Raw genomic sequence first — 14558 nt, 5'->3', positions numbered from 1 at the left:
ACAAGTTTTTATACCGAAGGGTGAGCGTACTTCCGGGTGCAATGTACATAATTAAGCGTGATAAATTTGAAGTTGGCCAGAAATAGCAGAAAAATACGAAGTAATTTAACACATATGAAACATACGAAGTAGTTTTCGTCTGATTGTCGTAACAGCATAAACCTCGGGTTATGGCCAAGGGTAAGAAGAAAACTTAAATCCAGGTGTGGATGGAAAGTAACGTGAGAGGAATAAAGTGGCGTTTGATTGGTTCAAGCGATCCAAACGCACCAATCTCCCTCTATTGATATTTTCGACCCGCACCTAGGTATAATTTTCTGCTCACCTTTTGGTCATTATTAGACGCTTTTACTTTAAATTTATCTTAACGTTGCTTCTACTATAAGGATCAAAATGACTAGAAGTGCTTTAGTATGTTATGTTCCTGCTTTTCCTTGCTGTTTTCAGTTTAAAACATAACCTTTTACCTGTTAAAAATAGTAGAAGCAGTTAATCAGGATCGTTTGACTGCGTATACCACATCACTACCCATCACAAGTATCATTGTTTTAAGACGCCATGTTTTGCCATGTCGGTTTTTGCCATGTCAGTTTTTGCAATTTCGGTTTTTGCAATGTCGGTTTTTGCCCTGTCGGTTTTTGCAATGTCGGTTTTTGCAATGTCGGTTTTTGCCATGTCGGTTTTTGCAATGTCGGTTTTTGCAATGTCGGTTTCCCTTATATACCCTGATTGCCTGAACTATTGTAGAAAATTAAATCTTGAGAATGCAACAGCTGATGATCCTGATATTATAGGCAACTATTTTCAGATTGCTAGGAAACGTATTGAACTCAGCAGAATTACACAATTACGATGAAATGTCGGCTACACAAAAACTACACAAATAAAATTTGGAGAGATAACATAAATTATATAATATAATATTGAATTTCTTGCACAGTTTTTTAGAAAATTCAGAATAAGCTCGAGTAGTTATCTTTGTCGCAAAGATAGTTAAAGGGCGTGATAGCTTTTGCTTTTGTGTTTCGAAGTCAACCAAGCCCTCGAAAACTAAACCTTACTGTATTAACAGCTAAACTTGGCATAACCAATGTTGTAGTAAAATTCGCTTTCGTTATAATTGAGTCCCCAGGTAAACCTATTGTCGATCCGCTTAAATTTGCTCACTGCACAACACATCAACAGAATACGGTTGCATTAACAGTTTTAACATTCATCAGCAACAAAATTTTCCAAAAATGTTTAAAACCTTGCCATCAACTACCTAATCAGCATTCTTGTCACTAGGGAAAAATTGCCAAAAGGTTCTTAACTCATCCTTGTGTCTGCACTTCATGTCTCCAGTTGCACCGATTTGCAAAAATAGCTTTGACTTCGGAAGGTACAAAGTATACCTGGAAACATGATTCTTTACCTCTGTACCTAACTAAAACGCTTTTAACACTGAGAAATTGCTCACTTTACGCGAACCTAGGCCTACCTTTATTTCGAAATCCCTTTGATACATGTGACTACCATCGGCGGCTCTGTCGTTAAATCAAGCCATTCATTGGCTGGAACCTGCTGCTATGATTCAAAAGCAACATCGACGAAAAGTATTTGAAAATCGAACTTATACTGTGATTATGTAAAGAAACTAACTCAGGCTTATAAAAAGGCAACGTTTGTTATTCCTTCTGTCAAGGACATTGGAATTCTAGAGCTCCGTCATGTTACATCACCTCAATTAAAACCATTAACATTTCATTCCGATGCATGTACTGCCTCTTCTGCCCTTGAAATCAACGAAGGCTAATTGCAGAGTGGTACATTTTTTGGCACGTCTTTTGACTTTCATTTTTAAACGAGTTAAATGAAGAAACGATGCCTGAAAATGCTTTTTATGAGCAAGAGATATTTTGATGTGGCAATTTTGATGCAAAATTCCACTTTTGAAAATTGGCCTATTGATTTCTGGCATTGGCATTTTCTATATGCATACCTAAACGGAGACATTGAAATGAAGTTCGTCTTGACATGCCTTTTAATTAATTTTGTCTTGAAAGAGAACAAGGATAAGAATTCACCTTTCAACCAAAGAACATGAGTAGCTCTCCTTCTTTTCCACATTCTATCGTTTGATAATTTGAAATGTAAAGAAAATGTTTTTGGTGATGTTTTGTCACATTTGTCAAAGGAGCTTAAATTTGTTTAATTTTTTATCAAAATTTAATATTTTATCAATGTATTTGTAGATGATCATCAATCAGTGTAGAACTATCAATTTTCTGCCACTTGCTTCAAAACGCATCATTCGTTTTTAAATGGTGTTACCCAGCGAACGTTTCTCGTAAGATTGAGCACGACCTTTTGGAATATTGACACCAATCCAGTTTTGATACACTTACGATAACGTGAAGAAGCTCAGCAGATAAACTTAGAGAGAACTGCATTAGAAGATGAGTGTTTTCTGTTTGAATATAATTATGTACACGTTTCTGGAAAAAATTGAATGGATACTACAAATTCATACGTAATGTACACACAAAATTATTTGTCAAAAATATAAAATTTACATTTGTCCAAGTTTTGATGTCTGCTTTATTTGTAAACACTGAATTTTATATGTAATTTTTCAGGTTTATTGCATATTCAGGGACTAATATAAAGACAATTTTACAAATTTTGCGACATACAAACAAATATTGCGCGTACTGCTTCAATTTCAAAGGGAATTTGAAAGAGACCAAAAGAATTTATGTCATACCTCCACCAGATTCGACAACTATACGGTTATTTGACATTTACGAAGCATTGCATGAAATATTCGAGTTAACTGTAGCATTTTAAACAAATTTCAAGGCTACAAAGCAGATCATCAGTTAAATTGTTGTAATGTTTGTGAATTCCAAAATCAAATAAGATTTTTTCTTCAGCATCATAAAACTGATGCTGAGTAGCAGCTTTTCAGAAGTATCTCAAACATTTTTTTCAAATGTCTCCAATTCCTTTTTATAAATGCTTCCAGCACCTCGGGATCTTCCAAGGCGGTATGAATTATGTCTGTAAATCTTTTGGTAAGAAGTCGTTCGGCCAGTTTATGACTTTTTAAAACCAAACGACATTTTCTTAAAAGCCCTACTCTGGCTGGGATGCCTTTGGGATTGCATCAAGAAATCTTTATATCGTGAGATACATGTATTTAATTACGCAAGCCCGGCTTCTTCCCCTTTATGAATTTCGGTAGAATTTAGTCAAGATGTTTTTCTTTCCTTTATCTGTCTTTTTTGTTATCTTGTCGCGTCTTGATTCTGTCACATTGTACTTTCCTGTAGTGATAATGTTTACAACTTTCGTTCTCTTAGCATCGTTCAAATGTGATAACTCAATCCGAACTGGCTTCTTGGAGCTTAAAGTCTTTCCATGTCCCTCCTTTACTTTGCCGTTAACAATTTTGCTCCTCAAACTCCCTCTTTCTGCAAGTGGTTTTCCGTTAACTTTAACTTCAATGTTGTCGTCTTGTAGTGATGCCATCTTGGACCGTTTAGTCCCACTTATATCTGGGTTAAATATCTTGTGTCTTACGTACACGTCCGCTTGGTTTAACGGACTCGCATTGTCACCCGAATCAATAGCATTTTTACTTTGCTCGTACCGCAAGTCATCATGGGATACAACTGAAATCGAGTTTCGTCCAGCGCCATTATAGCTGTGTCTTCCGGGCTGGAAAAAAGAACTTTCGACCGGATTATCCCCTGCAGAATTCCGATTGGCAATGTCAAACGCTTGGTTTCCGACAACATCTGCAAAACTGGGGTCTACACCTCTTATACTTGGTGTAGGAAGTGAGGATATAGATTGCATCCCGTTTGTTCCAATTTCCGAAATCCCGCGTGCAAATGCACTATTGTCTGCTTTGATGCCGCTCAATGCTTGATTCTCTTGCGCTCGTTCCCAATCCATTACATCCCGGTTACTCATGTCGTTTGTTTTGCGCTTACTCAGCATGTCTAGAAGCGATTCTGGGTTCGTTCCATCAAACGGACTGTGCATTGTGCCGCTGTTTCCCATGGCTGCAATTCAACAAGATATTTGTAAAAGTTTCAGTGATACTATTTAAAATTCTAAGAAAATATTTTTAAAAAGCTAGTTCTCTGATGAAATGATTCTGATCAGATTCAATCACATTTGTTGTTTAACATTAGGCCTTAATTCGTAATTATTTAGCTGACTATTTAAATCAAAACATTTTAATCAAGGTTAAAACCAGCATACCGAACTTTTCCGGATCGCCAGGACCAGTCAGTCCTCTGTTGAGTTGCCTCATGTGCAATGTATCCAGCAAGGTGTCCGGATTTCTCGGAAGCGTTCTCGGATCGCCAATGGCCGGATTTTCTGTTTCTGTGCTTCGCATTTTCGCCAGTTCAAGTAATGAATCTGGATTGATGTTACGTAGATTAGCCTGTCCTTCCATTGGATCAGAAAGGTCGTTTACTGGGTTGGCCATGACTGGATTCAACATCTGTTGTTCTTTGTTAAAAAGCTCCATACCATTTTGTGGATCAGAGTGCGTTGCCTGAAACGGATTGGCTGCCAATGGCCCGGGTCCGGAACTTGGCTGCTGTTGAAATGCAGAACTCATTGGACTAAGCATGGATAGTCTGCCAGACATGTCCATGGCCAAGGGGCCTCTTTCTCCAGCCATCGGAGCTCCTCCCGCCATTGGCGCTCCTCCCATCATAGGGGCTCCTCCCATAGGTTCCGCTGACATAGGTTGTCCCTGGCTAGGAGCCCCTCCATAAAATGCTGCTGCCTGATCACCTCCTGGCATTGAATTTTGACCAGGAAATCTGAAGCTACGGGATACCCCTGTCTGTTCTCCACTTAGTGGCTCATTCATTGCAGGAGGCGGTTGCATCATAGCTGCTGTATTGATCCCTGGGTTCTGCGGCATGTTCATGACACCATTCATCTGAGGCGGCAAAGCAGGTAAATTTGTCATCATTCCTGGGGCAGACATAAGTGACATTATCATTGAATAAGGAACAGAGGGTATTTGCACACCTCCACTTGGCCCTCTGCTTTCAAGCTGTGGCCCTGATCTAGATTGTCCAGTTTCCATTGCTGACTGTTGTGGCATTAATTGTGGCATCATTGGTCCAGCTGGTGCGTATGGTTCCATTGGTCTCTCGTCAATGCCCCTCCTTTCAGGGTACTCAGGTCCGCTTTGTGGATTTCCAAACATTGGACCATTCTGTCCTCCAAAGACTGGCACAAGCATTTGGCCCGATTTGATGAACATCATAGGCACTTTTCCAGGCATCATTGGCATCATCATATTGCCTTGCATGTTTTGTGGCATCATATTCTGCTGGAACATGGCATTGTTTTTTGGTTGCATCATTGGCACTTCTTGTGGACCTCGTGGTGCTTTAAGCATTGCCTGATTCCCCTCTAGGTTTGTCTCTGACTCAGCCACCGAATGCTGTGTTATATTCCGAACTTCTTCATTTTCCTTTGCAGGCCCTATCGATTCGTATGCTGATGAAGGCTTCTCTTCTTTTGCTTCTTTTGCTTTCACCTCTGCCTTTGAATCTTGCTTTGGTTTCTCTTCCTCCTTTGAATCTTCTTTCTTCACCTCTTTTTCTCCCTTTTCGCCTACCTCCTGTTTGGCACGCTCATCAAGCTTCGCCAATTCACTCGCTTGGCTTCTTAGTTCTTGGAACTTCGATATTATCTTGTTTACAACATCCTCTGGTATTATCTTCCGGCTTGTAACACCGTTACTGTCTGTTGATGCAACTGTTATATTCTTCTCAGGTTGCAACAGTTTCAGTTTTTCTGCTAGATTTTTACCGCCACTCCTTTTCATCAAGCTATCTTGAATTTCTTTAATTCTTTCTATCACATCTTTGCTTATAGCAGCTGTATCTTTCCACTTTGCTCCGTTTCCTTTATCATTTTCGATAACTTTCCCGTCATAGTCAACAATTTTGCCTAGGTTCTCAAGTTCATCTACTTCAGGCTTGCTATTGTCCTCTGAACCGTAGTCCGTCCCTGCATGTATGACATTTTGCCTTCTACTGGCCACTTGGGATCTAAATGGCGTCCCGGCTCCACTTATTTCAACCCTCTTTACAATTTTACTATTTCTCCTGTTGTAATATCGATGTGGGCGTCCTGAAATGATAATTAAACGAATGTGATTTGAACATAATTTCAGCTAAATTTAATGAAGCGTTTAAAGTCAAATGTTTAGTCCTTGCACAGTTTTTTTGCAGTGATTTGTACGACAACTTTAATTGAAAAGGAAGAGAACCGCACGTTTGATAGCTATTCCGTGGCTTGAGACATTTATCAAAGGCTCGGCGACGAAACTGGGTCGTTAATTCATAACAAAAAAAGTTTACCTTACAATGTTTTAGATATAATTTCTAGGACTTAAATGTACACAGCTTCTAACATTGCAAAACTACCAAGCACTCACCATAGATTTCTCCAGCCAGCAGAGAGAGAAGAACTAGAATTTTCCAAAATTTAAAATCTGTTTTGAATTTCATGATCACATTTCTATGGTTTGAAGCACAAATTTATATATTTTTTTAAATTTTAAGGGCCTTCATCTTGCTCTTCTGCTAATTACTAGGCGATGCAGGTCGGGCTCATAAGATCATCAGCAGATCAATGCGACAACCAGCTGGAGGAAGGATGCGCAATTTGATTCTCGATTTCCCGCGCATTTGCATTCGATTTCTCGCGCGTGTACATTCATTACATACACAATTCATTGCCAATTGTTCTGTTATCTCATTCATTTGATACTAGCTGATTTAAATAGGACGACAGTGTCACTCTTATCATAGTTCAACCTCGGGCTTCTACTTGTTGAGACCATGGTGTTGGTATACCTTTTCCAAGTCAACGTTTAAACTTAGTTTAGCTGTACTCGGTAAAATTTGTCTTCATCAATATCAATTCATAATTTCTATTGATTTTAAATAGACCTTTTCCTTTATTACGTCATGGCGCAATGCATTATGGTACTTGCAGTTTAACCCGCGAACATCTGACTATGCCTTACGGCGACTGGACAAAGCTCTTTTATTACTCAACGATCTTTGCTCAAATCATCAAACAAATCCTGGAAAATACAGCAGAATGTACCAAGCAACAAATCTTTAGGTTTTTGCGAAGCTTTTGCCCGGAAATTAGCGCTGCAGAAAGTCGTCCCGACCGCAATTTGACAGCGCTAGATATTTTGCAAAATCTGCTCGAAATCCGTAAACCTTAAGGTTATCTTTAAATTTGAATTCGACATTGTGCATCAAGCAAGCTATCGAATCCCGACTGCAATATCTTCAAGCAATCTACATTCATTCATTGATTGAGAGAAATAAAACTGAACAAAACCCTCAAGCGCAGAAGGAATCAGAATTTTTACCTTCCCTTAATCAAATATATTATATTACTGCCGCCCATAAGCAAAAAAGTTAAAATAATTTATTAAAGAACGATATTTTGTTGATAGCGGCAACTTAGATTGTTTTTTAACTGAAATGCTTTTGTTTTTAAAAACCTTCAAATGTCATCAGAAAGTTTTGTCAATGACAAAGACATAAACTAGGGTTATCATGGTTGCCTGGCAAATGGAGGCTTCCTTCTCTGCTTGTTAGACAATATCAAATTGTGGCGATAAAATTTAATTTACATCGATTGTTTTTAAGTGATTACGCAAGATAAAAACTTGGGCTTAAAGCTTAGAACGAAATACCCAAAGAACTAGGGGAGATCCTCTAGCTCTATCAATTCAAACGAAAATTAAAAGCTCACTTGAAGAGCTCATGAAATCCGAATTAAAACACGATTCCCAGGATAATCAGACAGGATAATTTCTTTTATTTTTGTCATCCATTATTAGTTTTTTTTAACTTACCATAACTTGTACTTAGGTTTCTGATGAGATATCATGTTGAAATAAATATTAGGAAATTGAAATAAAAAAAATAAATGATCAGAACTGCATGTATTATTCTTGAAGTTAATGAAAGGCGTTTCCAAATTTAACTGCCATGTCTTTGAAGACTGCCGACATGAAGGGAAAAACACTCAAAGCCGAGAGCTATCAGTATTCTTCGAAAAATTTAATTTGGTTTCTTAACCCAATTTTTCCCAAATTTCTATTCCCACAAAAATTATCCTCAGAAAGTTTCATACCCTTGTAAGTTTGCTTCCCCCCCAATTACCGGCCATACGTAAAGACTGCTATATTTGCTGCTAAAGACTAACCTTATAAAAAAGAAAAAAAGGAATAAAATTCTTTACTTTATAGATAAAGAAACTCCAGCTATGGTAATAAACAAAATTGTTGGAGACGCTCGTTGAATCCGGAAAAGCGACGATAAACCATGCCAGACTCAGCAATACCTTATGGGCAGAATCAGTCAACATCGCAGCCTACACAAAGAATCGTGTTATAGCCAGTGCATCAGGTCAGACACCGTAGGTAAGATGGTATAGAAAACTTCCTGATGTCTTCCACTTACAATATCTTGCGATAGAAATTATAAAACATTTAACGGTTTGAATCCACCTTTTTTGGATGAAATATTTTCCATAAATGAATGCCCATATTACTCAAGAAACTCCCAATTGAAAACAGCGAAGTCACATTACAAAATATATGGATTTAATACCGCTTCATACAGATGAAGCCAATTGTGGAAGTTAGTTCCAAACGAGGTAAAGTACTCCCTACTTTAAAAATATTCCAGAAAAAATCTCAGAATTTACATCGTTTAATTGTACTTGTAATCTTTGCAAGGAATACGTTAGCAACATCAGTTACATTTTATTTACATTATATTTAACGTTGGTAATTTAAGTTAGTTGGTTTCAATTAGCTTGAGTATTCATAGCTAGAAATTATACCAACTTTAGATTAAGAAAGAAAGAAAAAAAATTTCCATGTGTTCGGCTGCGCAGCCTACGCTCAGCGAAGAAAGTTGGACAAGAAAGCCAACAGACTTCGATTCTTGGGCTACAGTGCAAATCAGAAAGGATACCAACTTTTTGATATGCAGAGCAAGAAAGTAGTGATTAGAAGAGACGTTAACTTCAATGGAAATGATATTTGATCTCGAAAACGTTATTTGAAGATGGTTCCAGAACCAGCAAAGGAAAATAAACGGCAAACAGAGCCTACGGAAAGGGGCACGGATGTCATCCTCAACGATCTCAAAGATCCACAAAAGGGGTACCGCCAACTCGATTTGGCTTGGATGAGTATGCTGACGTCAAAGAAGCAAGACATGTTGTGTTCCCATCAACCATTGAAGAACCAGCTACCATCCAAGAAGCCTTCAATAGTAAATACTCCGCACAGTGGAAAGAAGCTACGGATTCAGAGTATCAGTCACTCATAGAGAACCAAAATTGAGAGCTGGTGAAACCAGCAAAAGACCGCAACGCTATCGGGTGCAAGTGGGTCTTCAAAGTAAAATATGGCAAAAATCCAGTCGGACATTAATGTAAATGATTAATTAATGTACATGGACAGCATAATTAGATGGGCGAATATGAAGGTACATGAACTGATGAAGACCACGAAAGACCGAAGGATATGACGGGTCGTCATTTGTCTTTCGTGATCTTTAAGCTCCTCTTTTGTTTATGAACACGATCAATTGAACAAACCACATGTTGTTGAGCAAAGATGTGTCTTGAAATGCAGGTCTAGATAATCGGTGTTTCCTTTAATAGTTTCATCGTTTGGCTCTTCGAAGTTAGCCAGAGAATTAAATAGGTATTCGACAGGTTTTGTTGTTCACTTAAAGGTACGTAGGCCATCTTTCGTTCTTGTTAATGAATACGACCGTTTATCGTAAGTTGGTACTATGTTAAGTTTGTATATCTATTCGTGTATCAAGTCCGTGAATTAATAATATCTGAATTAAGAATTTGATAAAGAGATTCTTTGAGATTGTTGGGGAAGCCTTGGGTTTTTTGGAAACAACCTACACTCACCATAATACGGCAAAATATAGGTATTGAACTTTTTGAAACTCTTTACAAGCATCCATGGCTAACAAACAAGCTTTTATCCAATATCTAGCCATGTGCAACTTGATTTGATGTAATCCGTATTTAAGTTATGTGTTAATTTTTTCCTTATGCGGACTAATGTGTAAGAAAAACGATTTTTTCAGTTTTCTTATTATAAAATTTGCATAGGAAATGTCGAATGAACAAACATTGGCTTGTATAAGGAAATGTTTAATGGCTTATAGTAAGATAGTCATTAATATCGCTAAGCCTTTTCTCTTAGAATTACGAATCATTTTGCCTTTGATGCGAAATTTATATTTCAAACTTTCATTTGCTTCCATTTAGAAACAAATCAAGCTAAAATGAGAAATGATTTGCTTTTGTTCTCAACAATCATTCTAGGTAAGTACTGATCTAATTTTCTCTTACAATTTCTTGAATGGATTTCTTGCACGTCTCAGCCATAAAATGATGTGCACTGTTATTCAGCTGAGATAAATCCCCAAACTATTATAGCAAACTAATTTGTAATTTATGATTTTAGGAATTGGTTTGATCTCGTCAACCCCGTGTCATCGACGAAGTAAAAGTACGTCTTTTTTCCGCTTTTTTTCTATCTTGACTTCAGTGCAGTAATAATTTTATTACCATTTTCAGTAACATATTTTATGTTTCGTTACCTAATTTCTAATTTTATTTTGAATTTTGGCAGGGTGCACCATGCCAGAATGCGACATCGTAGGGGCTCTTTCAATGTGCGCAGAGGCAACTCCTCACTGTCCTGCTAACCATGATGACGTATTTGACAAAGAAAATATCTGCCATGCAAGGGGCCTAAAGTGTTGCCGCTCAATATGTGCTGGTCCTGGTACAATGTGCTTACCAAAAGAGAATCCATGCATCGAAGGATATGAGACTGTGCCTGGGAAATGTCCCCACGCCGTGGATGACAGGTATCAGTGCTGCAAGCCCAAGGCATCGGCAGCGACCTGATTCCCAGTCATTATAAGCCAGATGCTGACATTATAACGTCTGCTGTCATCATCAATGCTCATTTTGAGCGATCAACAACATCAGCTTGGAAAGTCGAAACACTTTTGCTCTAAAGATTAGAGCTTGATGTTTTTTAGTTCAGAGCTTTTTTCCGCTGCAAGTTTTTATTTTAGCATTCAGATTTGAGCTGGTCATGAAGAAGATCTTCAGACTGGTAAAAGATAATATTATTTGACGTTGCTCACCAATTCAGATAAAGAGTTGAAAATAATTTCAGGTAGCTTTGAAGTTTTTCTTTGCTTTTGAATGTCGTTCAATTTATAAACGATTTTAATGTATTTTGTACCACACAGTCTGATAAGATATATGTAGATGACCTTACAAATTGCTACGAGGTAATCATACGATAGAAAATTTCGCAAATAAATATTAGCCAAGTGTTTATACATGTTTCTAGCAAGATTTTGCTTAAAAGCCTTGTACATCATTGCATGACTTCAAATTTGAATAAAAATGTTGCTATACCAGTCAGTTTTTTTCACCTGCCTTTTATTATAAGCCCACTTCTCTTCAAAGTTTTTTTATTGATTTTATCACTCCAAAAATAAACATGCTAATGATAAGCATGATAAAAATACTTGAGAATGAAAAATAAACAACTATGATAAAAATAGAAGAATAAATATTTTGGGAAGCAAATTTTTCAATTTTCTAATAAATGAGTCAAACCTTCTAGAAGGTTTTATTTCTCTAGGTAAATAATCCAAATTGATTTTTCTCCGTAGAAGAAGCAGTTAGGCCAATTTTTGTTTTTAAATTTGAATGTCTTAAATTGGAATCAGAGTTACGTATAGATTTTTTTGCAATGGAGATTCTTTAAACTGTGCTTTTTATGTAAAAGCTATTCGTTATAGATAAGATTCTACAAAAATATGTCTATCGATCAGATCAGAAATGCTAGATGGATTGTTGTGAACCAGGGCCCCCAGCCAGGCCATATTCAATATTTATACTCAGAAGAGTGACGAATACAAAGTATTCAGTTTGCTATGTTTGCGCTATTTCGTCGTGCCATCTTCAACTTTTTCAGTTTTATTTGAATTGCAAGATACATTAAGGTTAAACGAATTTTAGGAATGTCATAGGGGGTGCTTAAATGAATGCATCGTTGAGATATATCCTTCGATAAGAGATGAAACCCATAATGTTCCAACAGGTATCTTCTATCAAAGGTTCTTTCATTGAAAAAGGTTACAAAAACGTCCTATTTCTACGGTCCTACTGTTGTCCTGTAACTACGTCGAAATGTTGCCGACATGTCAGTCCACTCTTTCACAAGTACTATTCTCGGAATCATACTCAATAATTATCTAAATCCAAATAGGTGTTCTATAAATCTATACTTCATGCCGACGATCTATACCTTTAAACGATTATCATATTATCGTACTTTTCCATAACTGAACTGATACTAAAGTAAAACGCCGAAAATATAACAAAACTAAGAACTAATTGCCATACTACATAGCTACATATTTACATAATAATAGTGAATGCAAAAAGATATTACTTCCAAGCAGAGTCCAGAAAAGTTGTTAACTTTCCTCCAGACAAAAACACCCCAAAGGGCAAATCTTCCTCACAAAACAATAGAAAATGGGCGTGGCTTGGGTGTGATCTAATAACTGATTACGTTTGTGATCTATGCAGCTGAATACGTAATAGCTATGGAGAAGAGAGAAAGCACATATAGAGAAAGGATAAGAAACAAAAGGGGAGAAGAACGCAGAAGGGGGTACAATGCCTGCCAAAAGTCTTGGAACACTGACGTCAATTTCTAGAGTCAACATCACTCATCCCCTTGTCCCTTGCCTGGGTCTGGTTCACAGGCTACCTCTCCCCTACAGAACAATGTTGGTTTACTATCAAACGGATTAGGATTTTAGGAAGCACTTTCTTTTGCGCTTCTCTTACGATATTACTCTAAATTATCAACATTGTTTTAGGGAGAAGGGGATGGGAGAAGTAATTTTTTCGGGAAAGGAATGAAAGATATCAAATGCAATGCAAATTGCTGGGTGTTCCAAGCACTTTTGGCAGGCATTGTAGTAAATGCAAATGGGTTTAGATAGTATAGTTACTTTTTATTAGCATTTGCTTGGAGCGTTTTTAAATAATCTTTTTTAAAGGAGCTTTTTTAAATGTTTTGTGGTTTTAATCGTTCCATAATTTTACACCAGAGGTTGTTATAAATGTTCGTACCAAGCTGGTTCTAATTTATGGTTCTAATTTATGGAGCGAAGAAGTTCCCTAAGACCGGATACACTGTGCCGAAGACGTTTACACTGTGCCGGATAAATTTTATCCACATAAAACTTGTTCGGATTGATTTGCGTTTACACTGTGCCACACAAATTTTGTCCACTTTGCTCTCCCGTTTACACTGTGCCGGATAACTGCAGTCACGTGATTTAAGTCGCGCACAGAACGTCCAAAACAAAGTCATCTCTGGGCAACAAAATAACAACTAAATTCCCGCCAACGTAAAAAGACTTTTAATTCTCTCTTCAGAATCATCTGCTTCTCTTTCAGACATAGTCCGAAGATGTTGTCAAACACATTGGTCAAAGTTAGTTTTAATAATTCATTCTCTGAAACAAAATGAGGCTGAAATAGCGAAGAAAGTGGGAAAAGCTGACAAGGATGCCAGTTTTACATGGACTGATGAAGATATTGCACTTTTAACAAGAGTATTTAGCGACTACAAGGCAGCCAAGATGGCGAAAGGTCTTGATTGGGAGACAGTGAAAACTAAATAGGAAGAAATAGCCAATCGCTTTCGAGCAAGATACGATGTGGGTAAAATTTATCCGGATAAAACCGTTAACACTGTACCACATATCTATCCGAACTAATTTAATTCACTTTACTAGGTGAACTAATCTTGTTCCGATATCCGCTCTCAAATTCGTGCGGATATACGTGCTGAAAAACGCGCTGCGTGCGCATAGCTGCCGAAAATGCTAACCATATTTGGTCAGCGTCATGACGCGCCGCGTCCAGTGTGAATTCAACGTAATAGATATACAAAACAGCCATAACGCATTCTCACTGGGCGAGTTGCTGTGAATTTTGTTTGGTGTCAACGTCCAAGTCAATTTCCATGATATCAGGATTCGGCATTTTTTGTCGTGTCGGACGCTAAAATGACAGAGGAAGACACTTCTTTTGACTTTTGTCTCGGTTTAATAGCCTTAAAATTTGGTTTGTTGGTGTTTTCTGTAAGCAATTAGATTCAATTGTACGATTTAAATGAAGCTAAAGGCCCTAGGGCCTTGGCCTTCAGGAGCCCAGCTAGAGGCCTTTCGGGAATGAGCCCAGGATTTTCCAGCAACAGTATACAGCCCTTTCTATTAATGAAAAGATCCCATTTTTATAAAAAAAACTCCCTTTGCATTGCTCTATAGAAAATAATACCTCCGCTTCTCGTCCTCGCCATGTCTGTGGTTCTGTTTGTGATCTTCTTCGAGGGCATAAGGCAT

General features: G+C 37.6%; 2 protein-coding genes across 4 annotated transcripts; one reads left to right on the top strand and one right to left on the bottom strand.

Annotated features, from left to right (window-relative positions):
* Positions 1-2975: 2975 nt before the first annotated feature.
* LOC135681400 (uncharacterized) lies at positions 2976-6662 on the bottom strand. The gene is made up of 3 exons (XM_065195856.2): positions 6467-6662; positions 4255-6159; positions 2976-4052 (listed from the first exon to the last, which is right to left on the bottom strand). Exons 1-3 carry the CDS (start codon positions 6537-6539, stop codon positions 3211-3213), a joined length of 2820 nt encoding a protein of 939 aa, XP_065051928.2. The 5' UTR covers positions 6540-6662; the 3' UTR covers positions 2976-3210.
* A 1564-nt stretch (positions 6663-8226) lies between these two features.
* LOC135681409 (uncharacterized) lies at positions 8227-14442 on the top strand. 3 transcript variants are annotated; one of them, XM_065195869.2, is made up of 4 exons: positions 8227-8482; positions 10369-10425; positions 10568-10612; positions 10736-14442. In XM_065195869.2, the coding sequence occupies exons 1-4, from the start codon at positions 8407-8409 to the stop codon at positions 11014-11016; spliced, it is 459 nt and encodes a 152-aa protein (XP_065051941.2). In that variant the 5' UTR covers positions 8227-8406; the 3' UTR covers positions 11017-14442. The 3 variants fall into 3 exon arrangements, with proteins under 3 accessions (XP_065051941.2, XP_065051943.2, XP_065051942.2); XM_065195871.2 differs by lacking the exon at positions 8227-8482 and adding an exon at positions 9221-9812; XM_065195870.2 differs by lacking the exon at positions 8227-8482 and adding an exon at positions 9826-9859.
* The last annotated feature ends 116 nt before the right edge of the window (positions 14443-14558 follow it).

The sequence above is a fragment of the Rhopilema esculentum genome, chromosome 12, assembly GCF_057945365.1.
Source record: "Rhopilema esculentum isolate cy_ngs chromosome 12, ASM5794536v1, whole genome shotgun sequence".
In the NCBI taxonomy this organism is placed as follows: domain Eukaryota; kingdom Metazoa; phylum Cnidaria; class Scyphozoa; order Rhizostomeae; family Rhizostomatidae; genus Rhopilema; species Rhopilema esculentum.
The sequence above is the reverse complement of the archived record's forward strand: the minus strand, read 5'-3'. Positions and strand labels throughout refer to the sequence as shown.